Below are 24927 nucleotides of genomic sequence, written 5' to 3' on the forward strand. Positions count from 1 at the left end.
CAGAGCTGTCCAAAAGAAATATAATGTGAGCTTTGTACATTATATTGTAGAGTCACATACCCAAGTTGCTCCAAACATGCTTAAATGTTTCCCAAAAGGAACCAGGAATCACATCTTTAGGGAACCCCCAGACCATGTTTTGAAATGCACGCCCCGCAGAATGGCTTAATGAAAAAGCCTGGCCCCCAGAGAATGAAAACTGTGCTTGAATCCTGGTTTTGCCACAAATTCTGTTTGACTTTCAGTAAACCACCCTCTCTGAGCCTGTTTCCCTATATGTAAAAATATGGATAATAATAGAGTTGAGAAGTAAAGCATATATAAAGCAGAACAACATGGTGCCTGGCACATAGTAGGTGCTCAGCGTATGTTTGTAGCAAATAAGTGAGACACAGGCCTATGGCGTAAAAACCTCAGCGCCTCTCCATGAATATCCAGGACCAGGGCCAGGTAGCACCACGGAGAATAAGGAACATATTAACCCACCGCCTACACAGAGACACATTTCACCCAATCCAGGCAGGCACCACCTGACACGTGTTACTCAAGGGCTCAGAAAATTTTAAACTGGCATCTACCTTACTTTGGTCCCCTGGAGTGCACAAGTCCTTGGCAAAGGTGTAACTAACTGCCCCATTTTATAGATAGGGAAACTGAGGCTGAGACAAAGCTGAGTAACTAGGTGTCCTCATTGCGTGATAGGCCCTGAGTGCCTTCCCATATCTATGACCTTGGACAGGTCACTTTTCCTCTCTGGACCAACTGAGAAAAGGGCAAGGAGGGAGGCGGGGAAGCGGGGTGAGATGACCGAGTTCAGGTGGTGGCAAAGCCAGGACCCGGGGAGCTCCCAGCCCAGCGTGCGGTCCTCGCGAGGGGCGGCCAGAGCGGTACAGGGGTCAGGTCCCAGCCCGTCCTTCTCTTCGCGTGCCCGCAGACGAAGGAATTCATCTTCTCGGAACTGCTGGCCAACCTGTACTCATGCGGGGACCAGAACACGCTGATGGAGGAGTCGGCGGAGCAGGCGCAGCGGCGCGACGAGATGCTGCGCATGTACCACGCACTGAAGGAGGCGCTCAGCATCATCGGCGATATCAACACGACCACTGTCAGCACGCCCATGCCCCCGCCCGTGGACGACTCCTGGCTGCAGGTGCAGAGCGTACCGGCCGGACGCAGGTACCAGGGCCGGCCCCCACGGCCCCAAAGCCCCCCATCCCGGGGCCCGCGGGAGGAGGGCCGGGACCGGGCAGTGGCGCGCCCGCGTCACCGGAACGGCTCCCACCTGGAGCAGGGGGCGGGGCTTAGAGATGGGCGGGGCTTGTCGCGGGGCGGGGCTTGCCGTGAAGCGCTGGCTGCGGGGCTGGGTGGAGCTGGAACTTGGATCCACCGGAGGCGGGGCTTAAACTCCGGGAGCAAGTAGGATGCTGTGGGGCGGGGCTTCCGCGCATGGGCGTGGCCGGCGCTGGGCTGGGGCGGGGCCTCAGGGTGGGCGGAGCAGCTCATCTCTCCCCTCCTTGTCTTCCGCGCCCTGTCGCACGCAGGTCACCCACGTCCAGCCCCACGCCGCAGCGCCGAGCCCCCGCCGTGCCCCCAGCCCGGCCCGGGTCGCGGGGCCCTGCTCCTGGGCCTCCGCCTGCTGGGTCCGCCCTGGGGGGGGCGCCCCCCGTGCCCTCCAGGCCGGGGGCTTCCCCTGACCCCTTCGGCCCTCCCCCCCAGGTGCCCTCGCGCCCCAACCGCGCCCCGCCCGGGGTCCCCAGGTGAGTAGGGGCTGAATACGGCGGGAGAGACCACCGGGCGGGCGTAGCTGGGAGGGAGGTGTGGCCAGAACTGGCCCTCTCCATCCAGGGCGCTCCGACGTGGGTGCAGGAGCCACGGGACGAGTGGCCGAGGGCTTGCGGAGCCTGCCCCCCAGGGAGCGCTGAGTCCCGGAGGTGGTCCTTTCTGGGGAGGGGGCCGTGGGACTCATCCCACCTGCCCCCTTCTTTCCAGCACTTGCATGGCGCTTCCCTTCCTTTTCCCTCCTCTCTCCCACACGTTGCATTCCTCCTCCTTTCTCCTGGCTCTCCTCCTTCTCCATTCTGTTCTCAGTTCCTCTCTCCCAGCCCCTTGTGACCTACCTCAGGTCTGGGGAACTTTGAACCCAGATCCTCTCCAGATGTGGAGTTTTTCCACTTACATGCAGGGCTACTCTGAGTCCTGACTCTTTGAGCTGTCCCAGGGGGTGCCTGGCCTCTGGCCCACAGGAACAGAGGCCAGGCTCTGACTGACCAGCAAGGTGTGTGATGTGTGTGTGGGCGTGCACACGAGTGTGAGTGTAAGAATGGCATCCAGGCACGGACTAGGATACGGAGCAGCTGGGAAGGGGCCTGGAAGCCATGGGGCAGTCTAATGGCTTTCTTCTATGGCTCTGCCTCTGGCCCTGCCTGGCCTGGACCAACATGGTGGGTGCTGGGCAGGAGTGGGTGAAGCCTGCCCCATTCCCAGAGATTTCCAAGGAAAAGGCTTCTGCTTCCTCCCCTGGATTTGCCTCTTGATTTATGACCCTTTTTCAAGGAAGCTCATTCTGATATCTCAGTCCCTGTTTCCACTGGCCACGTCCCTTGAGCAAGAACACATCAGACCAGTAGCATCTACTTGTGCTTCCAGATGGCTGGAGGCGTAGGGCCTAGCTTTCGTGGGTCTAGCCTCCATGAGCCCCAAAGGAAGCCGAGATGGGACTTGCTTCCATGGAGATCTGATGACCAAAACAGATGGGGTAAAGCAGGCAGCAGGGTATTGGTCAAGAGCACGGGATTGGAGTCCAGAAGTTCTGGTTCATCCTAGGCTTTAGGCAAGTCACTTTCCCTTCCTGGCCCTCAGTTTCCCTCCTACCACATGGTATTTAACATTCTGCCTTTCTCCCAGGGCTGGTGTGAGGATCAAGGGAGACAGTGACTATAGAGAAGCCGCATGAATTGCAAATGTGGCCATAGGAACGCTTTGCTAACTTCCCTCGTGAGTTCAGATTCTTAAGGGTATTTGACATGAGGTCTGCGCTGAGGGGTGACATATGGGAAGAGGAAGATTTGGCGCCTGCTCTAACTCCAGTCTTTGTAACACACGAGAAACACTTGGCAAGTCCCGGCCCCCTCGGGGAAGAGAACAGTCTGGGAAGCTTCAAGACAGATTGACCCGGGGGAGGACTGGGGGCTGATGGAGATAAGACTCAGGTGATGAGGAGTCAGGGACATCTGGGTATGGAGCAGCGGTATGGTACGGGCAAAGGGTTAGCATGGGATGCATTGAGGAGAGCAGCTGGCCAGAGAAGAGCGAAGATAGGAGGAGGAAGAATAAGAAGAGGTTGCTCTGGGTACGGTGGGGCAGGCTGCAGAACCTTAAAAGGTCACAGAAGAGTTTATCTTCTTGGGACTCAATGCTGTGGGGACTAGGCAGCCATGGAAGGTTCTCGGGCAGAGAGATGGCCAATGGACCCTAAGAAAGCAAGCCCTGTCTCTTATGGGAACGTTACAGGGGGCCCTCTGAGCACGAGTGTGCAGGGAGCTGGTGCAAATGCCTCCTGTGTATGGGCGAGCTTCTGTGTTGTGACTCAGCCCACGCGTGTGCTTCAGTGTGCCGAGTGGTTGCATGCCCCAGATCCGTGCTGCACGCGCCGGCCAGTGAGGGTGCTGGGCAGCGGGAGGTGGAGGTGTGTGCGTGTTGTTCGTGGGCATGTGTGTCAGCGTGTGCATGCGGGGCCGTGGGGCCTCCCAGCATGTGTGTGCACGCCCGGGCGTGTGCGTGTGCGTGGCCCCACCCCCAGGCCTGCCACCTCCGTGTGTGTGAACTGCCATGTTGATTTCGTGCTGTCTTTCAGAATCACTATCAGTGACCCCTGAGGAGCGTCAGCCACGGTAGGTGCACACACGCCTCTCTGCCCGCTGCATGAACGGTGTGTCTGCCCCCCCGCTGCACCAGCTCCATACTGGGGGGCACACCTGGGACCTCAGAGCCAGGCTCCCCTCCCTCTCCCTTCTGCAGCTCCAGACTTATTCTTTCCTCTTTCTGTCCTCGCTGCCAGCTGGCTCTCTCGCCTCCCTCACAGCGAGCCTCGGGACTCAGTGCCACTCACCTCCATGGCTGAGCCTGGGGAGCTCTTGGGACAGGCTCCGCACCCAAGCTGGCAGTCACGGGTGCTCTCGGGAGCCATCAGAGAGGGCAGAGAGCTCGTGGTTGATGGTGTAGAACCAGGGAATTTGGAGGGGCTTGTGCGTGGGTCGGACTTAGCCAGCCAGAGGCCTTGGAACTTCGTCCTGGGGGTCCCACACTCGCTCCCCAATCGGAGCCGTGCTGTTGGGGCAGGGCAGAGGAGGGCACGGCCGCACCTCCTCTTCCGTGCCGGCTGATGAGCAGCCATCGGGGGCGAAGGCTCTGGTTGGTTGCTGCTTTCTGAAAGCTGAAGGGCCCTGGGCACAGCTCACAGGTGAGGCAGGGTCACACAGGCCGTCTCCCTCCCTCCTTGGTGTTGTCATGAAGGCATGACAAACAACAGTGTCCTCGGCCCCAGGTGAAGCACCATAGCTAGCCCACAGGCTCGTGGGCCCGGGGCCTGGTGCTCCTGGGGTGACCTATGCTTTTCGGCCAAGGGGACCACAGTGTCCGCCGACCTAGGCAAATCAGCTTCTCTGAGTCCCCACTCTGGCTGGGCTGCATAGTTACCCAGTGACCCACCTGCCACTCTGTCCCTGCCGCTGACTCTTGCCCTTCTGCTTTTCCCCAGCAGGAAGGGCCCAGCCTCACCTACGCGACCTGTGGTCCCCCGACCAGCTGAGGCTCCCCTCTTAGACTTATAAGCCTGTGGCCGCTGGCATCCGGCTTACCTGACCTCCCTGCCTCCCCAGGGTCCCTTCTGAGGACTCCGGGTTTTCTGCCTACCCAGAGGGGCCTCCAGTGCTCCCTCCAGCCATCCTTTTAGCTTTGCCCTCCTGGTTCAAACAGTGTTCTTTCTCCTCCTGTCTCCCTCTGTGAGGACTGGTGGCTGTGGCCTGGGGCTCGCGACCCCACACTTGGAGGCTAGGGATGGCTCTGGGCCATTACGTTGGAAGACGGGTGGTGTGGGGGTAGAGGGAAGGCAGGGGGTGCCGAGCATGTGCCTGGAGCTGTGGGTGCACTGCCTGGTGGTGTATGAGAGACCAGCGTGCGTGGCAGGGGGAGCGCCGCCCCGGCCTCCCCCCACCCCCAAGACCCCTGGGAAGCTGTGGCCCCCACCCACCTCCAGGTCCTCCCGCCTTCCCTTTCTCTCTCCTCCATTCCAGAGCCCTCGTCCACACCCTCAGCTTCATCTTCTCCCCCTACCTCCCCACCCCCTCCCCCCGCCCCACCGGGCTTGGCTGCCCTTGCCTTACCACTTCTCTCCCTCCTTCTCTCCGTTCTCTCTTTGCTTTCTCTCCAACTGCCAGCCGATCGGGTCAGGCAAGTCCATCCCGTCCTGAGAGCCCCAGGCCCCCCTTCGACCTCTAACCAGATCCCTCTATTCCTCGGAGACCTCCCTTTCCAAGCCTGCCTGGACGGCTGTTCCGTGACTTAACAGTGGCTCCCCAGCCCCAAAGCCTCCCCCTTCATCTGTGACTTAGTCTGTTGTAGTGGTGAGCTGACACATCCAGGCGTGATGATGTGGTGAGAACTTGTGCCCCTCTGTGGTATTGCTCCTACCCCAATCTATAAATAACTATAAATACTCATATATATATATATACACACACACACACATACACATACACACACACACACACACACACACACACACACACACACACACACACACGGCCGCCACAGCCTCGCCTCTAGTGTTGGCAATCATCATGCTATCTGTGAGGAGTCTTGTGGCCTAACCACCAGGGAACACTGTCACCCTGACGTCCCCCTCTCCAAGGTGTGCCACCTCTGATGAGCCTCCCTGTCACGCCCCGCCTATGGACAGCCACTTTTCCGTCCCTCCCCGCCCGAGCCCGGGGGGTGCTGTCCTGGAGGCTGTGTGGCTCTCTACCACCGGTCTTGCTGTCTCTTGGCTGAGAATAAAACCCATTTCTGGATGATGGGAAGCTGCCCTCTGTTGGTTTATGTTCTTTGTGGAGTTCAGGGGAAGGGGAAGGCTTAAACACTGGGACACAGGGGTGGGGAAGGGCCCAGCCGTTGCTAGGGTGCTGTAAGGAGTGGCGAAAAAAAGTCCCATCCTTTGCACGCCCTATTGGGAAAGCACCTGGCAGGGCAGGGGGTGGGGGTTGCGGTTCAAGGGTTCTCATCCTGGGAAGCCAGCTCTGCTCACTGCAGGGCAGGGGCACCAACTCAGCCTGGAGGAAGGAAGGGGGCACTGGCACACACTGTGGATGGACAGGACCACAGGCCAGCAGAGGGGCAGGGTGATGGGTCGGAAACTACCTCAACTGGAAGGCACCACTCTTGCGTGCTGGGACCCTGTTGTCCCTCCCCAGGATTAGATCAGGCCTCAGGGCCTCTGACCCTCTGGGCCATTAGGACAGCAGTGCCCCCTTAAGAGTCCCAGGGAAGGGCCTCTGGGATCCCCCAGACCTCCCCCAGCAGCATGGGGGTGAGACAGGCCTGGCCCATCTCTAACAGCTCCGCTCAGCCTCAGACGCGCTGGCAGGATCTGCTCCCTGTCCCGTGCCCAACGCGCACACCCCAGCACCGGGTGGCCAGGGACTGGAAACAGGCACTTGCAAGGCGGAGCAGTATGGCTAAATCCGTTTATTTATTCCGAAATAAAAAGCAAACAGGAGTCGAATCACCTGGGCTAAAGCCCGTCCCCGCCTTCTTATGGTCTTCCTTTGTCCTGTTATGCTATTAATAAATAAGTTTCCCCATTTCCTGGATACTGTTAACCTCTTGCCCATTTGTCAGCTCCAACCTCTATGATACAGGGGGTGTTGGGTCCCCAGAATATACAAAATATTACACAAGTACAGTATAATACACTGAGGAGGGAGCCCACCCCACCACCAGCTTAGGGCTTTGCCTGGCCTCAGAGAGGCCCGGGAGAGTGCTGCCCGGTCGTCTAGCTGGACAGGGGGGGACTTGTGCCCCAAAGTGCCTCTGAATAGAGGATGCGTGAGCCCCTCTGAATGAGGACTGCTTGGTGGGGGTGAGGTGGTCACCAGGGAACCCCTGCTCCCCAAGAGAGGGAGCCTCCTAAATTAACTTACTGAGCCTCTGGCTCTGTGTTTTTCTGGAACCACGCAGAGTCCAGATATAAAGATACAGCTGTTGCCTCGGTGGCAAAGGGGGTCTGCACCTATTTCTCCCCATTAGGAGGCTTTTCTTTTTTTCTTTTTTATTCTTTTTTTTTCTCTTTTTTTTTTTTTTTTTTTAGGCGGCTTTTCATACCTATAAATAAACTATTTAACTTACTGAGCCTCTGGCTCTTTGTTTTTCTGGAACCACGAAGAGTCCAGATATAAAGATACAGGTCTTGCCTAGGTGGCAAGGGGGTCTGCACCTATTTCTCCCCATTAGGGGGCTTTTTTTTAAATTCTTTTTTTTTCTTTTTTTTTTCTTTTTTATTCTTTTTCTTCTTTTTTATTCTTTTTTTAATTCTTTTTTTTCTTTTTTATTATTTTTTTCTTTTTTTTTGTTTTTTATTCTTTTTTTTTTTTTTTTTTTAGGGGGCTTTTCATACCTATAAATAAACTATTTAACTTACTGAGCCTCTGGCTCTTTGTTTTTCTGGAACCACGAAGAGTCCAGATATAAAGATACAGGTCTTGCCTAGGTGGCAAGGGGGTCTGCACCTATTTCTCCCCATCAGGAGGCTTTGCTTTTCTTTTTTTTTTTTTCTTTTTTATTCTTTTTTATTCTTTTTTTTTCTTTTTTTCCTTTTTTTTCCTTTTTTTTAATTTTTATTTTTTTTAGGGGGCTTTTCATACCTATAAATAAACTATTTAACTTACTGAGCCTCTGGCTCTGTTTTTCTGGAACCACGAAGAGTCCAGATATAAAGATACAGGTCTTGCCTAGGTGGCAAGGGGGTCTGCACCTATTTCTCCCCATTGGGGGCTTTTCTTTTTTTTTTTTTTCTTCTTTTTTCTTCTTTTTTTTCTTTTTTTTTATTTTTATTTTTTTTAGGGGGCTTTTCATACCTATAAATAAACTAACTTACTGAGCCTCTGGCTCTTTGTTTTTCTGGAACCACGAAGAGTCCAGATATATATTTTAGTATATGTGCTGCCGAAGCGAGCACAAGAGTCCAGATATAAAGATACAGGTCTTGCCTAGGTGGCAAGGGGGTCTGCACCTATTTCTCCCCATTAGGGGGCTTTTCTTTTTTTTTTTTTTTTTTTTTTTTTTATTCTTTTTTTCCTTTTTTTTCTTTTTTTATTCTTTTTTTTTCTTTTTTATTTTTTTTTAGGGGGCTTTTCATACCTATAAATAAACTATTTAACTTACTGAGCCTCTGGCTCTTTGTTTTTTCTGGAACCACGAAGAGTCCAGATATAAAGATACAGGTCTTGCCTAGGTGGCAAGGGGGTCTGCACCTATTTCTCCCCATTGGGGGCTTTTCTTTTTTTTTTTTTTTTTCTTTTTTATTCTTTTTTTTTTTTTTTCTTTTTTATTCTTTTTTTTCTTTTTTTCCTTTTTTTTCCCTTTTTTTTTATTTTTATTTTTTTTAGGGGGCTTTTCATACCTATAAATAAACTATTTAACTTACTGAGCCTCTGGCTCTTTGTTTTTCTGGAACCACGAAGAGTCCAGATATAAAGATACAGGTCTTGCCTAGGTGGCAAGGGGGTCTGCACCTATTTCTCCCCATTAGGGGGCTTATCATACCCCTTTTTAGGGGTTCTATCTTGCTAGTGTAGGGAAAAAAAGGTACCTGGGAAGGAATGATAGGGTGGCGGGGACATGAAGGAAGGATAGGGTGGCGGGGACAGGGTGGGGGCAGAGCCCCCAGCCCCACTGCTTCAGATGTTGCTTGTTGGCGACGGGCTTAGATCACCATGATCTTCACCTCGTCGTTGTCATCAGCCCGGTAGAAGAAAGGGATGCAGGGGTTGTCGCCCAAGCCTGGGCGCTGCTGGGTGTTCTGCATCTCTCGCAGCAGCTGTAAGATCTGCTGTGCAGTAGGGTTCTCGGGGGCACTGCGGCCCGGCAGGGCCTCTCCCTGGGGAGGTGCCACACTCTCCTTGTTGGCCAGGTTCACCTCTTGAATATCTTTCAGGGCAGGGTGGGGAGGGGGGAGAGAGGCAGGGCTCTGAGTGCTGTGCCAGCTCTCCCCACCCCCGCCCCCCAAACCACCTGCCCTGAGGGTTCTACTCACCGCCCTGGCCATCGCCCTGGCCATCGGCATCGCCAAGCTCTCGGGCTGGGGTTGCCGCAGCAGGCTCCCCAGCAGGGTTCTGGGCAGCGGCCAGGTACTTGCCCTGCCATTTGTCACGCTCGTCGACTAGGCGAAGCACCAAGTCCTGCAGCTCCAGCAGCTTCACCTGGGGGGAGAGGGGCTGAGCACCCTTGTGAGCCCCACCCCCACCCCGCCCTGCTCCTGGGGCTGCTCAGGGTCCCCTACCTTCATTTCCTCCTTGTCCTGAGCCAGCCGGCTAATGTACTCCTCCTTCTCCCGGTGCCGCTCCTTGAGCACGGCCCTCTGACTCTGGTAGAGGGCAATATACTCTCCTGCGGGCAGAGGGGCACGTGCTCAGGCTCGGGGGGCCATGGCGGAGTTCCTCCCCACCGCCTCTGGCGCCAGCCCTGCCGCTCACCAATAGTGTCCGTCTCTCCAGAAAGCTGGATGCACCGATGCTCCAGCTCATCCACCCGCTCCTTCAGATCCACCTTCTCCTGTATGAGGGCCGTGAAGCGGCCCTGCGCCCAGAGGAGTCAGGGGTCAGGGTTTGGCAGCAGCCTGGGGGCCCCCCCACCCTGCCAGGCTGAGCTGGAGCCCGAGGAGAGGCGCTCACCTGCAGCTTGTCCATTGCCTCCTGGAGGGCCTGGTGGGTCTCCACAGGCACACTGTCATCCCCGCTCCCGGGGGCCTTGTCACCTGCCTCCTGCTCTTGGCCGGGGGCCACCAGGTGAGCCAGGCGCTGACAATGCAGCTTTTGTTGCTTCAGCTGCCCACGCAGCCGGGCCTTCTCTTCCTCAGCACCGGCTAAGGCCGAGTTCAAATATGCCACCTGCGGGCAAGACGTGCAGGTGTGCTTTCGTGGTGGGGGGGTGCTGCTCAGGATGAGCAGAGGGCAGGGGGGTGGCGGGAGCTGCTCCTCTGCCGGCCTTTCTCAGTGGGCACAAGCCTGGGCTTCAAGGATGGAGCGACAGCTGACAGCTGGCTCCCAGGGGTGTCAGGGGTCAAGAGAAGTCAAGGGAGGCAGACCAAGGGGTAAGGAGGGTGCCCCAGTGTGTGGGGGGGGCCACAGAGGGAAGCACGAAGGGGGGACAGGGAAGGAAGAGGCAACAACGGGGGCCCACTCACCATGGCCTCTCGGCTATCCAGGCCCTCTGGCATGCTCAGCTTCGGACGGGCAGCCGCCTCGTCCTCCTCCTCACCGTCCAGTCCGTCTCCTGTCGGGGCAGCCGGTGGGGGGTGGTGCTCAGACAACCCAAGAGGGGAGGTGGAGTGGGCCAGGGAGGAAAGCTTGAGGCGGGCTCCAGCCCACCTCCCTGTGCGACCTTGGGCCAGCCCGTCCCCCCGAAGGAGAAGGAATCCCTGTCCTAAAGATCCCTTCATACACTAAAGTTGCCCTCCTCCCTGGGCTCTGTCCTCCTCCCCTGGGTGCTTCCACCTACCTTCTCCAGGCATAGCCATGAGGCTCAGCTGGGCCTGGAGCTGCTGGTTCTGCTGGGTGGCAGCTTCCAGGCGTCCCTGAGGGGCCAGAAAAGAGTGAGGAGGGACACAGAGGTGGCAGGCCCTCCCCTTGGGGGCCCAGCCCTCGAGCCCTCAAACGCCCTCACCTGGGTCTCCTCTAACTCTTGGCGGGCCTTCTCGGCCGCCACCTTGACCTCAATATCCTCGCTCTGCAGCCGGTCCATGAGCTGGGTCTGCACCAGGACCTGCCTCTGCAGGAGCTCCTTGTCCGAAGCCAGTTGCTGGTAGGCAGCCACGTGCTGCTGATAGGCCGCCACATACTGCTGCAGGTGGCTCACATACTGGTCGCGCTGCTGCTGCAGGCTCTCGGCCTCCTGGCTCTTCAGCTCCACCTGCAGGAAGACCCCGGAACTGAGACTTCGGAGCCCAGGCTGGGGAAGTCAGGTGTGGGGGGTAGGAGGGGGCTTGCTAATCTCCCTTTTAGACTAAGGACATGGAAGCCCAGAGGTGAGAAGCAGAATAGTGACCAGTGGAACTAGGGGCGGCACCCAGGGCCGAATCTGAGAAGCTGCCCTCGGCACATGGTCTCTTGCTCTCTGGTTAAAGGGCTCAGGGTCTCTAGCCAGAGCGGCGACCTCCGGGCCCAGGGCTACCCACTTCGTAAAGTCAGAGAACGGGGAGCAACAAGGAGCCTCGCCATAGGCAGGCTGGGAAGGATCTGGGAGTCCCGTGCCCCCCCACCCCCGCCGGCTGGAGCTGCCTTGTCCTGGCCAAGCCTCCCACCACCCTGCAGGCGGGTGTCTGTCTGCCAGGGCGCGGGGCTTACTGTCTCCTTCAGCTCCCCCAGCTTCTCCTGCAGCTGGCCCAGTCTCTTGGCCAGCTCATTCTTGATGTGCTGTTCTGTCTGCAGCGCAGTGGTAACCTCCATGTTCTCATTGGACTGGACAGAGGGGAAGAGTCAGCGGCCACCCGGGGCAGCCTGGGCCCCCGGAACATAACATCCGCCTCCCGTGGCTCATCTGAGCGGGGCTCTCTGGCTCACAGCGTGCCTTCACGGGGACCGTGTCACATGGGGTCCTTACCCCCCACCCAAACCCCATTTTACGGCTGGGGAAACAGAGGCCCAGAGGGGTTCGGTGTCCCGCCCTGCACCAAAGGGCTTGGCCAGGGAGGGGCTGCACACCAGCTTGACGAAGCCGTCCTGCAGCTCAGCCAGCTGCTCCTTGAGCTCGCGGTTCTGGGACAGCGCACGGCTGATGGTGGTGCGGTCGCTCTGCATGGTCTCCAGGATCCTCTTGCGCTCCTCAGCCTGGTCCCCCCAGCACTCGGCGGCGCGCTCCAGCTCCAGCAGCCGCTGCTCCTGCTCCTGGTTCAGGCGACTCAGACCTTCGTTGTCCTTCACCTGGGCTTGCAGCTGCCCGGCCAGGATCTCCAGTTCCTTCTGTAGTTGCTCCGCCTCCATTTGCAGCCGCTGCTCCTCCTCCGAGGGCCCAGCTGGGGGCTCTGGGGCTGGAGGCACCACTGGGGGGAGGGGGGGGGTGCACGGTAGGGACCCCTCACCTCTGTGCCTTCCGAAACCCCTCTGCTTGGTTCACAGCTCCTCCCTGGGCCTCGTCACCCCAAACCTGGGCTTCCTGGCTAACAGTGCCCTCACACTCGTGGGACAGGCTCTTTCTAGAACCTTTCGGATAGAGTTCTTTAGGTTTTTGTGCTCAAGACAACTCTGGCTGATTGTCAGTGGGCACTGTACCCAGCCTGGCCAACTCCTGGTATAGCCCTCCTTCCCTCGGCCACAGTCCCCTTTCATCCGTCCATGCTCCTAGGGCCACTCCAAGGCACCCTGACCAGCCCTCTGCCACCAATCCTGTTCCCAGATCGTCCAGCCCTGGCTTACCCAGCTGCTTCTTCAGTTCGGCCACGCTGGCCTCCAGTTCCTGCACCTGACACACACTATGCTCCTTCTCGTCCCTCAGTTTGTGCATCTGCCCAAAGCACAGGGGGAGGGGCATGTGGGGGGCGGGAAGGGAGGACCAATGCTCTCTCTCCCCCCACCGCACCCCTGTAAACACTACACAGCCATCTTGGGCTGCCCACGGCAAGTGACAGGATTCCCATTTTACTGAGGCCCGGGAAAGACCAAGTGACCTGTCTAAGGTGGGTGGGGGGGCCTGAAGGTCGCATCTCACCTGTTCGGACATTTGCCGCATTTTGTCTTGCCAGTAAGCACTGTCCTCCTTCAGATTCTCCACATAACAGTCTCTTTCAAATTGCAGTTGCTTCAGTAAATCGCTCAGCTGCAGAGAGAGGCAGAAAAGGTAGCAGGGGCTGTCCCTGAGCCTCACCGGCTCCTGGGCACCTGGGGTCATCCTCCTTCCACCCGCCTCGGTCTGCCAGGCCTCACCTGCCCCACACGGGCCTCCAGGCGTGCCCGTTCCTCTAGGGCCTGCTGTAACTCCTGGCTGCTATCGTGGGGTTTCAATTCACTAGAAAACTGGAGCATGAAAGACGAGGTTGTTAGATGTGGGGAGCCCACGCTGTACCATGCAAACCGCCCCCCCACTGCAAAAGGGTCTGAGCTGGGGTAATGTACGAACTGGGATAACATAACGACTTGGGATAAACAAAGATCTCTGTGCTCACGTTGTTAGGACTGTACCCAGAGGCTTTCTGAAACTAAATATTCACTGTTCCTCTAGCTCCCAGGACCCCCCCGGACCTGATGTGTATCCTTCCAGATCCTTTCCTGGCTATAGTGAATAAAGCTACAAACTGGTCCAGGGGTGGTCGGGTCACAGAGTCCAGGCGTCCACCAACTTCAGGGCAACCTCAAGGCCTCACTTTGTATCACTAGCAGGCCCGCTTACTAGACTGCGCATCACAGGAATGGGCCACAGAGGGACATTCCATTAACACTTGCTGAATGGATGGGGAGCCGGATGGCTGGATGGGTACAGAGCTCTGTCTGCTGCCCAGGCTAGACCCAATTGGAGACTCCTGTTCCGCTCTGGGGGACTGACCATAAGAGGAGCCCTAACAGATCAGGTCCCATCCAGGAGAAAGCAATCAGGAGGGTGACAGACCACATGGGCCCCAGCTGGGTCTGTGTAGCTTGGAAAAGATGAGGGAGCCATAAGGAATCTGTACACAGGCTCCCCCACCCCCCCAGTATCAGAAGGTCTGTCTTGGGAAAGAGACGAGATTTTTCCTGTGTTGATCGGGAGGGAAGAGAGCCCCAACGAGGGAAACAACTTGAAGGCAGAGTATGGCTCAGTGTGAAGAAACCCTGACTGAGGGGAGCCTCTGACCTTGGTGGCCCACCCTCCAAGAGGAAGCAGGAGGATTCACAGGCTAGCCTTGTGCCTGACACCTATGCAACAATGGTTTGCACCCAGAACACTTTGAAAAACCAAATAAAAAAATCCCTGAGAGGGGCGCCTGGGTGACTCAGTGGGTTAAAGCCTCTGCCTTCAGCTTAGGTCATGATCCCAGGGTCCTGGGATCGAGCCCTGCATCAGGCTCTCTGCTCAGTGTGGAGCCTGCTTCCCTCTCTCTGTCTCTGCCTGCTTGTGATCTCTGTCTGTCATATAAATAAATAAAATCTTAAAAAAAAAAAAAAAATCCCTGAGACTCTGATTCCACAGATCTGGGCTGGGCCCTGATGTGTGGAGTTTGATCAATGTTTGGAGCAGGATTCTACAGCAGGGCCAGAACGAGAATGCCGACCTTGCAGCTCGTGGATGGAGGTGGCCCGTGACCCCGATGGGTGGGGCTCGGGCTCCCTGCAGCTCCAGCCTTACCTGCTGCAGCAGAAGCTCTGACATCTCCAGCTTTTTCTGCAGCTCCTCCATCTTGAGCTTCATGCCCGCCTTCTCGTTCACCAACACCCGAAGCTTCTCTTCCAGTTCCGAGTTCTGCTGCTTCAGGTCCTCGGTGTTTTTGCTGTGGCCACAGGCAGCGAGGAAAGACATGAGTCAGAACAGAAAGGAGCCCTCTGGTGATCAACCCGCCACACTTGCCACAGAGCCACGGAACGGGGGCATCGGAAGGGACCCCAGGGCACGAGAGTCCCCAGGGGCAGGCCAGAAAGAAGACCTGAGTGGCCTGAAGCCATGGCCTGCATTGGTGGCACTGCTGGGCCCAGAGCCCAGCTCTCCACCTGTCCAAACCCAGCCAACCCCCTCCCCCAGCTCCTGCACCCCTCCCACTGCCCAGCCCCCTGCCATCCTACTTGTTCTTGTATAACTCCAGCTTCAGGGCATCTCGCTCTTTGGTTAGGTCCTTGTTGTGCTGCAAACACAGAAAGGCGAAGTCAGGAGTGGTGGCCAGGGGGAGGGCTCAGCAGGCAGACTACCAGCAGCCCTAACCACGCCACAGCCACCCTGCACGTTTTGTTCAAAGCCTTTCCAAGCCCACGCTCCCATTTGCCACAGCCAAGAGCTTGGGAAGGGCGGGACAGATTCATGGCTGGCCAGCGGAGGCCCAGACAGAGCAGGTGGCATCACTGTCCGTCACAAGGAGCATCATGACTGACCCTTCCCCAAGGGCACCAGCAGGCACCAGGCTAAGGATCGCGTTCAAGCCTCACGACCACTGCATGGGGCAGGCCTGGCTCTGTCTGTTTTACAGGTGAGCACAGAGTGTCACAGGTGAAGTCGTTTGCCTGCGATCCCCGACAGAGTGGGAATTAAACACCCAGCCTGTCTGACTCTTCAACCACATTTCCTCCCTGCGGTGGGGGAGCAGATACAAAGAATGAAATTAAATCTGCACTGTGATCTGTCTCCTTTTTGAATGCTCTAGTCACAGGCTCAGCACTCAGAAGGCGCAGAGGTGACAGGTCCTCCCATCTACCCTGATCCTCTCCCTGGGTTTTTATAAATCATTTCACACACCTTCTATTACATACATGTGTCCCTTCCTCCACAAATGGTAACATAAGTAAAAGTGCTGTCCTGAATAAATAAATAAAATCTTAAAAAAGGGGGGGGGGGTGCCTGGGTGGCTCAGTGGGTTAAAGCCTCTGCCTTCGGCTCAGGTCATGATCTCAGGGTCCTGGGATGGAGCCCCGCATCGGGCTCTCTGCTCAGCAGGGAGCCTGCTTCCCTTCCTCTCTCTCTGCCTGCCTCTCTGCTACTTGTGATCTCTGCCTGTCAAATAAATAAATAAAATCTTAAAAAAAAAAATACACTCCATCTTGTGGAAGGGACCTTCGGGCCCCTCCCCTGCCAGGGAAGCTGCGCCTTGAGTGGACGGGTCCGACGATGGACTCACCCTCTCCACCTGTTTCTGCTGCGTGGAGACGGCAGACAGGGTGCGCTCCAGTTCTCCGATGCGCTGGCGGGAAGACTGCAGACGACTAGCAAGATCTTCAGATTCTCCTGGAATGACAGAGTTCAAAATGGAACCCAAGAAGGAATCCCACCCAAGGCCCGCCCACGTGTGAGGCTGGGGGACGGGAGGGCGCCTGGACTCCCACCTGCTTTTTGCCTGGCTGCCTGCTGGGTATGCGCCAAGGCTGTCTGTAACTCAGTCTTCTCAGACACCAGAATTCCTATGGTCTGGATATGAACCTTCGGGAGAGAAGGAAGAGGGGTGCTGAAGAGGAGGGAAGGAAGCATTTCCTTGGGGGGGGGGGCGGGAGACAGACCGCAGTTCCACGCACCTGCAGTTGCTCCCTTAGGGAGCCCTGCTCCTTGGCAAGCTTCTGCTCAAACTCCTTCTTCTCCTGTAGGAAGGACACAACATGGCTGACTGGGAGGAGGCAGAGATGAAACCGGAAAGGACGTGCTCCCAGAATGCCGCTGACGGCCCAGGACAGCCTCAACAACGTGGCCAGATCCTAGGGGGGCTGGGGGGCGCTGGAGAGGGGCCAGGGGGTGGGGAAGGGGTAGGGGACGAGGGGGCCTTTTATTCCTCCAGGCTGGGAGCCAGATGAGCATGGGCCTCTACACTTGAACCCTCCCCAAACCCATCTGCCACGTGACCAGCAGACAAAGAAATCACGTTACTTTTTCCAGTTGGTCCAAAGATTCCTGGTTTTGCTTCTTCTGTGGGAAGAGTCGAAGGAAGGTAACTCAGTCTGTCGGCCTTTTGCTACCTTCCCCACACCAAGATGGAGGATGGGCAGGGGCTGGGAATGGGTTTTAAAGGGAAAGTTCACAGGGAGATGAACAGACACACTGTCCTCAAGCTCCCGAGGAAAGAGACTTTGGGTCTCAGGTGGCTTTGCTCAAGTGAGAGTCTGGATCCAGATGCCCGTGAAAGGACAAGGACCTGAACGTCTAGAAATGGGAGCTGAGAAGTGAGAAACTACCCTTCTGTCGGCCTGTGGGTGGGGAGGGGTGCATTCATTCAACAAATATTTACTGAGCACACCTCCCCCACAGGCCAGATTCTGTTGAATGAGAAGGACCTGATTTTCTGAGCCAAAAGGGACCTCGGCCACCTCTAATTCTATCTCCTTGGGACACTGAAGCCCAGAGAGGAGAGGGGACTGGTCTGAGTTGAAAGATGGAGCAAATGAGGGACTGAGTCAGGGCTGGAGTGCACGGGTCAAGCCAGTGCTTCCTCTGGGAAGCAAGAGCCCTGGGAGCAAGTACAGGGAGGGCTCAAGCAGGGGTGTCTGGAAAACAGAGAGGAGGCGAAGAAGGCAGCCACAGAGAGCCATGCTGCATGCTCCATGCTCCAGGGTCCCTCCAATGGAGACTTAGGCCCCCGGGCACCCCATTCTCCCCTGGCAGGGGCCCCCAGCCCCTTTCTTCAGGGCCCCAGGGAGAAACTGGAGCCCCAGAGTGGCAGCGTGGAACCAGGGGACCCCACTGGACTCTTACCAATTCTTCTATCTTGTTACTGAGTTGTTTGTTTGTTAGATTGCTGGAGTCCAGGGCTAGTGATAGCTCTTGGTACCGGCTCTGAGGCGCATGCAGAGGAGGAGGAGGAGGATGGGGGCGGGGAGAGGTAGAGAGAGCAGTCATTAGGGTTGAGGGCTGTCTGGGCCATCTCAGCTGGCAGCGGGGCACCCAGCCCCCGCCGTGGGAGGTGGGGGGGGGGGGCTGGCCTGCAGGGTCACTGGGCCACAGTCCAGACCCACTTACCTCCAGATCCTTCATATTAGCAGATGACAGGCCCTCTCCATTGACGTAGGATGAAGACTAGGAGGCACAAAACGGCGCACATGGAGGCGCGCTCCGCTCCCCTCCCCATTCCCTAACCCTCTGACTCCTCGAACTGCCCATCAGACGCAAACCGATCTGCCTAAGCCCTTTGTGCCAACTCCTTCTAGTTCTTATCTCCCCCTCCATGGCCCCCTCCCAGGTGGCTCCCATTCTGTGCTTCCTGCGGAGGGATCAAAGGATGTAACCAGCTTCGAGGTCCAAACCCTTCAGTTTGGGGAGCTTCAAAGAGGACTCAAAGGGGGCCCCTGGGTGGCTCAGTCCATTAAGCATCTGCATTTGACTCAGCTCATGATCCCAGGGTCCTGGGATCAAGTCCCGCATCGGGCTCCCTGCTCAGTGGGGAGTCTGCCTCTCCCTCTCCCACTCCTCCTGCTTGTGTTCCCTCTCTCTCTGTGTCAGATAATTCAATAAAATCTTTTTAAAATTAAAAAAAAAAAAAAAAAAAGAAGAGTCATGCCGAGCTGAACATTGCCCAGCAAGCTAGCTGCTCCCGGGCTCTTCCTTCCCTCTTGGGAACCTCTACCTCGGTTTCTTTCTGTCACATTCCCCACCATCTACCCTCTCCCTTGGGTTTCAAGTTCTGGGGTACCTCAGACACAAGACCATTGAGCTGCTGAGAAAGTTGTCGCAGGCTCTCGGTAGATGACAGACATCTGGGGACAAACATGGGAGTCAGGGGTGCAGGAGGTTCAATGGGAAAGAGGGGGTGGCCGGCAGTAGCCTGTCCCGACTCCCTCGGCCTAGGGGCTGCTGGCCCTATAGGAGATACTCACTCGTTTTCATCCGTAAGGAAAGGGCCATTTTCTGCATCGTGACTCTGTTCAGGAAGAAACACATGAGGTTGTTACTCAGCTGCTCATGAAGACCACCCAGGGGCGGGGTGGGGAGGCAACCTGCCAGCTTCCCAAACTTCAAGGAAAGACCTGGTCTTGGCCTCCCCCACCTCAGTCCTCCGGGAGGAACCAAGCTACCTGAAGAAAGGGGAAGAGGACCCAGAGCAGGTCCAGTCCTCTGAGGAGGAGGAGGTGGGGGTGGACACAGAGTGGGGCGGCAGGTGGCGGGGTGAGGTACAAACCTGAACTGACGCCATGCTAGTAACACGAAGGGGACTAGCACAAGGCGAAGGGACACCATCAGGTGCCACGGTGTCATCAATAGTTGGTTTGGCAGGAGTGGCGCGGTCTTTGGGCGCCTGTCACAGAACAGAGCAGGGGGTTAGGGGGCCATGCGGATAAGAAGGCGCCCGGCTGCCATGGATGCGGGGGTACGGAGTGAGCAGGACAGGGGTTGCTGGGGTCAGAGGGACGGTCACACATGCTGGGAGCCACTGTGGAGCGTGGCTGTGACTCGCCCGAGCTGAGGGCGGCTCTGCAGCCTTCTGGACGGCCAAAGCTCCAAGCAGGGTCTGTGCGACCTCCTTCCTGAAAGTGGGGGCCTTGTTCTCCATGGAGCTCGGCAAGGGACAGTATCAGGCTCTTGACCTGTGGCAGCCACAGCAGGTGGAGAACAGGGGTGCCCAGTCAGGGAGAAGGAAGGCACTGCTCTTCGGGGATGCCAGAGTGATCCTCGCCCTGGGCTCCTGGCAGGCAGAGGGTGGTGGTGATAAGGGACGTGGTCAACCACTATCTGTTTCCTTCCTCTCTGCTCTCTTCTCCCTTCCCCTCTCCTATCCTCCACTACTGGCTCTATCTGCCCAGTTCGGGACTTTTCTGGGAAAGAAGCTACCAAACTCGAAACCTCACCCTACTCCTGCAGGTAAAAAAGAAAAACACAGCCACTAGGCCCACCCCAACCTCCTAGCTCCAAAATTAGCTACCCAACTGAGAACCAGCATGAGAAGCCAGAGCTAAGAGGTCTCCCCTCTGACTCCTGGTACCCTGGGGAACAATCCTGGGGCTGGGGACAAGGAGCCATGAAGAAACTGCTCCCCCTTCCCCACCTGGACCCACCTGCTTGACCAGGGCCCCACCCAGCCTCTTTCTGGGCTCACACGTGACATCTGGCTCTACAGATCTAATGTCTGATGAGGTACAAAAATGAGCAGACAGGTGGGGAAGATGGCTGCCAAGCTCGAGTTTGAAGAGGGGAGCACATTAGGGAGCCAAGGCCTGGCCAGCGGGGCCGGCGCCAGGAGGAAGAGGGACCCAGGGCTGGATGTTCTCTGGACATCAGCCCTGACCTCTGAAAAGTCAACTCCACTGCCCTCCTTAGAGCTAGTGATGCAGAGCCGGGGAAGCTGAGGATAAATCAAGCAATTTGCGTGTTTACTGTCCCGGCTGTGACCTTTGACCCTGAAACCAACTGGTCAACAGAATCTCCCAGGTAACAGCAGGGGCTCAGCAGCTGGCCGGGCTTGAAGACTTTAGGGAAGGTGGGCACTTCCAGCCCTGGGCCCTGGCAAGCTCTGGGTGCCTCCTGGCATCCTGGGGTCCCATGGATCCCTAGCACTAGACCCAAGAATGTTCAGAGGAGGAATAAAAATGATTTTCTGAGGACTTAAATATATGTAACACGACGCTTTTATGATCAACCAAGCTATTTCACAATTTTAGGTCTTAGAGCAAAAGTATGGAGTATTTTAAAAAATCACTCTCCACTCCCCCAACACTCCCATTCCATTAAAATTTTATTTCTTCATGAGTCCCCATTTCTGGAAATGCTATCAGCTCTGTCCAGGATCCTATAACCACAAGCCTGTGTTGCAGGAACAGAAAACAAGTGGGAAATGGCCATGGAGACAGAAAGGATTGAAAAACCACAAAAAGGATCTGGGTCTTCGTTTCCAGGACAACAGGGGGGTGCGGGCACAGGTTCTTAGAACTCAGTGCAAATACCAGCTTCAGGAGCCCTCTAGGCCAGGGCTCCCTTCCCCGTGCCCCTCAGCAGCTCCTCTGAGCCCACCAGGTGAGTCAAAGCACCTAGACAGACCTGATACCCCGGGTTTGAGCGGTCCCAGTGAGTAAAAGGCTCTCACACCAGCATCCAGGGCTCTGTGCCCACCCTCTGCCCATGCCCATCTCTTGCAGGACCTGGCTGAATTTCAGCCCTACTGCCCTGGCCGAATTTCAGCCCTACTGCCCTGGCCTGGGCGGTGTCCCAGGACAAAGTGGGAACATCATGTCCAGAGAACCCACCAAGGCTCCCTCTCTAGGCAACACTCTGTGAGCTCATAATACTGGTTGTTACCTGGATCCCTCCCTCCCTCTGCCCGGAGCTCCCACTTCCCCCCACTCTCCATCTGGATAAATGCTACCCACCTGTAATCTTCAAACCAGTCTCTTGAGTCCATTTAGAACAAACCTCACCCTTAGCTGGGCACTTGGAACGTTGCCACATTCTACCCTTGCTTCTTGAGGTAGGGTCGGCCTCCCTCAGTCCACGTTCGACCTGGCTTACCTCTTTTCTGGAGCGCCTAGCCAATCGCCTCCCCTAGCAAGGGCCACTGAACACAGAGCCGAGTGTCCAGCTGATTTTTAAAAGAGAACAGGGGCGGGATATGACCTCGAACCTTGTAACTGTAACGTACGCTCCCTTTGTCTTAAACCCTGCAGTTACTTACTCTCAACCCAAAATGGATTCATCCAGTTCAGAGAGAGCACAAACTGCTACGCAGTCTGTTGGGTCTTTTGGGGACAGGAGCCCAAAGGGCAAGCCTGAAGGTTTGCTTTTATTTAATCTCTCCGAGTCTGACATGCCGCTGGGTATTCATACCCAAGGCTCGAAAAGCCCAGATCCCACGCACCTGCTCTGGAAGCTTTTCCAAATTACCTTTAAATGTCAAGGTGTGTCTCACTTTCTTCAAGATGATAAAAGATGTGGGGCAAGGAAAACAACCCAACCAACCAAGCAGGTGGAAAAAGCAGACGTGAACAGGCTGAGGTTTAATGAAAGCAACACAAAATAAGCCAGAGGCATAGCCTCCCCCAAACCAGAGAAGCCTTGGGGCATGCACAGCCAGGAGAAAGCAAGCCAGAGAGGAAGCTTGGCACTGCCTCACCTGCCACTTGTCCAATGGGGGGAGTGCTACCCCATTGGAGCGGTTAAGGTCGGACACCAGCACCTTCAGGATGTCCTGAATCTACAGGAGGCGAGAAGGGAGAAACAAGGGCAAGGGGAGAGAGAAAAGTGGCTTAGAGAGAGGTGAGAGAGTCAGGGAAGGAAGAAGGGAAGCGAGAAGGGAACAAATCCATGGCCTGGGCCGCCTTCCCAAACGGCCACCGGCTGCCTTGCTGGAGACAGAAATCAAGGTACACAAAGGGAAAAGTCCCCTGAACTAGACAGAGAATGCAGTCACTGGCCCGATGCAGCAGTTTTCTTAATACATTCATGAGACCTGCTCCTCAGGCCCAGGATGCTGGGGACGAATCTGACAGGAATGCCATCTCCCTTCGAAAAATCAGACTTCTGAGGAAGGGTTCGCTTGAACAAAGGGGGTTCCAGCTAGAAGTCTGAAAGGTACGGATCTGCTCCAACAATATCCTCTTACGGATGAGGCCACTTGACCCAGGGGAGGAAGTGATTTTCCTGAGGTCGCCCAGCAAGCTGGTGGCAAAGATGGACTCAAAAGTCAATGTCACCTAACCCAAGTGCTTGGGCCCCTCCTCACTACACCCTGGGCCTCTTCCGGTGCTTCCTAAAGGGACAGTGTGACGGCATATGGCTGCTCTGTGTGGCTTCCCGTTTGAGGCCGGGGATGAGGAAAGTCACCAGATCAGTACATCAAATACCACTACCCTTTAGCAAATCTTTACCCTGCACCAGGCCCTATAGCAGGCCTGGGTGGCTCAGTCAGTTAAATGTCCGGCTCTTGATTTCTTTCTCCTCAAGTTACGATCTCAGGGTCCCAGGATGGAGCTCCATGTCAGGCTCTGTGCTCAGCCGGAAGTCCGCTTGAGGATTTTCTCTCTCTCCCTCTCCCATTCCCTCTCCTTTTGTCCCCCACCCCCACCCCTCTCTCTCTCAAATAAATAAATCTTAAAAAAAAAAAAAAATCAACCATCTCATTCCAGTGTCACAAGTGTAAGTAAGATAACATTACCCCAATCTTCCTGATGTGGAAATATAGCCCTAGCAGTGACATTATCCCTGGCAAAGGGAGAGCTAGGACTCAAACCTGTACCTGACACTTCCATAACCTTAACCACCACCCTCTACTCCCCTTGGAGCACCCCTGGTCCCAGGAGTTTGGCCAGCCAATACTCACATCCTCAGGGGAGTGACAACTATGAGAAGCTGTTGTTTCTGAGCAACTCCCATTTTTGATCTTCCGTTTTTTCTTTACTCCTGCAGGAGTACCAGGATTATTCTTCTGCTGATACTCCCTCAACTGCAGAAAAGAAAAGCAGTGAGAACTCTAAGCTCCTATATTCACACCCAACTCCCAATATAGGAGTATATAGCAAACTTTGTAGTTTACGATATACTCCTATATTCGCCATCTGATTTAATGCCATCAACAGCCCTACAAGGTGCTGTAATTCTCAGTGACCGCAGAAATGGAATGATAACAGGGCATTATAAAGGGGGGGGGGAGCAACAATGGAATTTAAACCTAGTCTTCTGACTCTGAGTCCTGGGGGTATGCCATGAAATCAGCAAGTGCCAAGAGGCAAAACCAGAAGTGGAGATGAAAAAGTAAACATCTGAGTAATCTAGGGTCCTTTCCTACCCATCTGTTAAAGCTGCACACTGGTACTTATCAAACTTTTACATTAACGTATCCTGATGGCAGAAGGCAATGAAGGCACACACCTAGTGAACGTGGACAACCCAAGCACCATTTCACTAGAAGTCTATTATAATCTTACAAATCTATGCAAATGTCATCCCTAGGTACATTAATATAAAAGGACTTTTCTCCCTGAATCAAGCACAACTTATACTTCAGTCCCATATTATCCTGTGGCATTTAGAAAACTCCATGTTGAGATGATGATTTGGGGAAGATTCCCACCTGTGAAGTTCAGGTTCCAGAGATCTGTTCCACAGAGGATAAGCAGATCTCACTCCAAAGAGCACTGATTGAGGGGGATTCTGGTCCCAGAATCACAGGGAATTAAAATGTGAGGTAGAGAATTCAGATTTAAAATGTGAAAGTCTTTCTGGACAGTATAAACCTAGGAGGAAACCATACCAAAGAAAACACATTCTCCCCTTGTCACCAAGGTGTTATCAACGTTCCGTGATCACTTAAGTCAGTTGTGTAAGGATGGGGTACAGTCTTAGAGTAAGGGCTCCTGAAACCTCTTCCACCTAGGTCCCATAGTCCCCAGTCCCCTTTAAGCTGGATATTTGTGCCGCGACCCGAGAAACCGGAAAGGGTATGAAAACACTGGGGGACTGGGTAGTAAGATCAAACACCGGACTCGTGGCGCTAATGACAGTTCCGAGGGGGATTGTGACGTAACTACATTCCACTCCTCCCTACCGACGCCCGAGTCGCCGCTCCGCGGTGGGGGAGGGGAAAGCAGGGCCGGGACCGAGGTCCTCCGAGACCCGGACCGGCCAGGGGAGTCCGGTCCTCTAGTTCTGGGTGGCAGAAGGCGAGGGTCAAGCCCGGAGCGAGGATCCCGGGGGTCACAGGCCCAAAGTCACCCAGGGGCGACAGGCGAGGGCGAGGGCTGGGCTGCCGGGGGGCGGGACTGGCTGAGAAGACTTTGGGTGGGGGAGCGCCAAGGGGCGCCGAGGGGCTCGCCCTGTGTGCCTCAGGGGCAGCACAGACTCTGGCCACGGCCCGGCCGTCGGAGAGGCCTTTGGCTGGGTCAGGGAGCCGCGACTCGGCACATTTTACCTTTTTCTTGGCAGCTGCCAATTTGCTCTGTCGGGTTTCTTCCGACATCCCGGGAAGGGGGGAGGGAAGGGGGGGCCACATCACCAAATCCCGTCAACCACTGCGGAATAGCTTCCGCTGGTCAAAGCGCCGGTGTGCGACTGAGCCAGAAAAGGAGGGACCCGGAGATTCTA

General features: G+C 55.9%; 2 protein-coding genes across 24 annotated transcripts in view; one reads left to right on the plus strand and one right to left on the minus strand.

Moving 5' to 3' along the window:
* DNM1 (dynamin 1) overlaps positions 1 to 5764 on the plus strand; it is a 44925-nt gene extending 39161 nt beyond the window's left edge. For 2 of the 13 annotated variants that reach the window (XM_047699033.1, XM_047699032.1), the window contains exons 20-23: positions 935 to 1176; positions 1542 to 1757; positions 3854 to 3890; positions 5436 to 5764. In XM_047699033.1, coding sequence (XP_047554989.1) covers positions 935 to 1176; positions 1542 to 1757; positions 3854 to 3875 — 480 coding nt within the window. In that variant the 3' untranslated portion in view covers positions 3876 to 3890; positions 5436 to 5764. Of the gene's footprint in view, positions 1 to 934; positions 1177 to 1541; positions 1758 to 3853; positions 3891 to 4756 lie in introns of all 13 variants that reach the window. The other 11 variants (XM_047699028.1, XM_047699027.1, XM_047699029.1 and 8 more) reach the window with 8 other exon arrangements.
* Positions 5765 to 6726: 962 nt separating this feature from the next.
* On the minus strand, positions 6727 to 24905 carry GOLGA2 (golgin A2). Of its 11 annotated transcripts, none has more exons than XM_047699019.1 (28): positions 24755 to 24905; positions 23168 to 23290; positions 21962 to 22042; positions 19040 to 19156; positions 18738 to 18781; positions 18554 to 18617; positions 17884 to 17940; positions 17620 to 17700; positions 16798 to 16836; positions 16452 to 16514; positions 16266 to 16359; positions 16061 to 16167; positions 15018 to 15076; positions 14587 to 14728; positions 13191 to 13280; positions 12976 to 13083; positions 12684 to 12771; positions 11973 to 12310; positions 11616 to 11729; positions 10936 to 11181; positions 10771 to 10846; positions 10457 to 10545; positions 9945 to 10160; positions 9747 to 9849; positions 9554 to 9660; positions 9320 to 9473; positions 8675 to 9201; positions 6727 to 8140 (listed from the first exon to the last, which is right to left on the minus strand). In XM_047699019.1, exons 1-27 carry the CDS (start codon positions 24833 to 24835, stop codon positions 8978 to 8980), a joined length of 3105 nt encoding a protein of 1034 aa, XP_047554975.1. In that variant the 5' UTR covers positions 24836 to 24905; the 3' UTR covers positions 6727 to 8140; positions 8675 to 8977. The 11 variants fall into 11 exon arrangements, with proteins under 11 accessions (XP_047554975.1, XP_047554974.1, XP_047554972.1 ...); XM_047699018.1 differs by having other exon boundaries at positions 9317 to 9473; XM_047699016.1 differs by having other exon boundaries at positions 9308 to 9473.
* Positions 24906 to 24927: the final 22 nt, after the last annotated feature.

Source organism: Lutra lutra, chromosome 13 (assembly GCF_902655055.1).
Source record: "Lutra lutra chromosome 13, mLutLut1.2, whole genome shotgun sequence".
NCBI classification, from domain to species: Eukaryota; Metazoa; Chordata; class Mammalia; order Carnivora; family Mustelidae; genus Lutra; species Lutra lutra.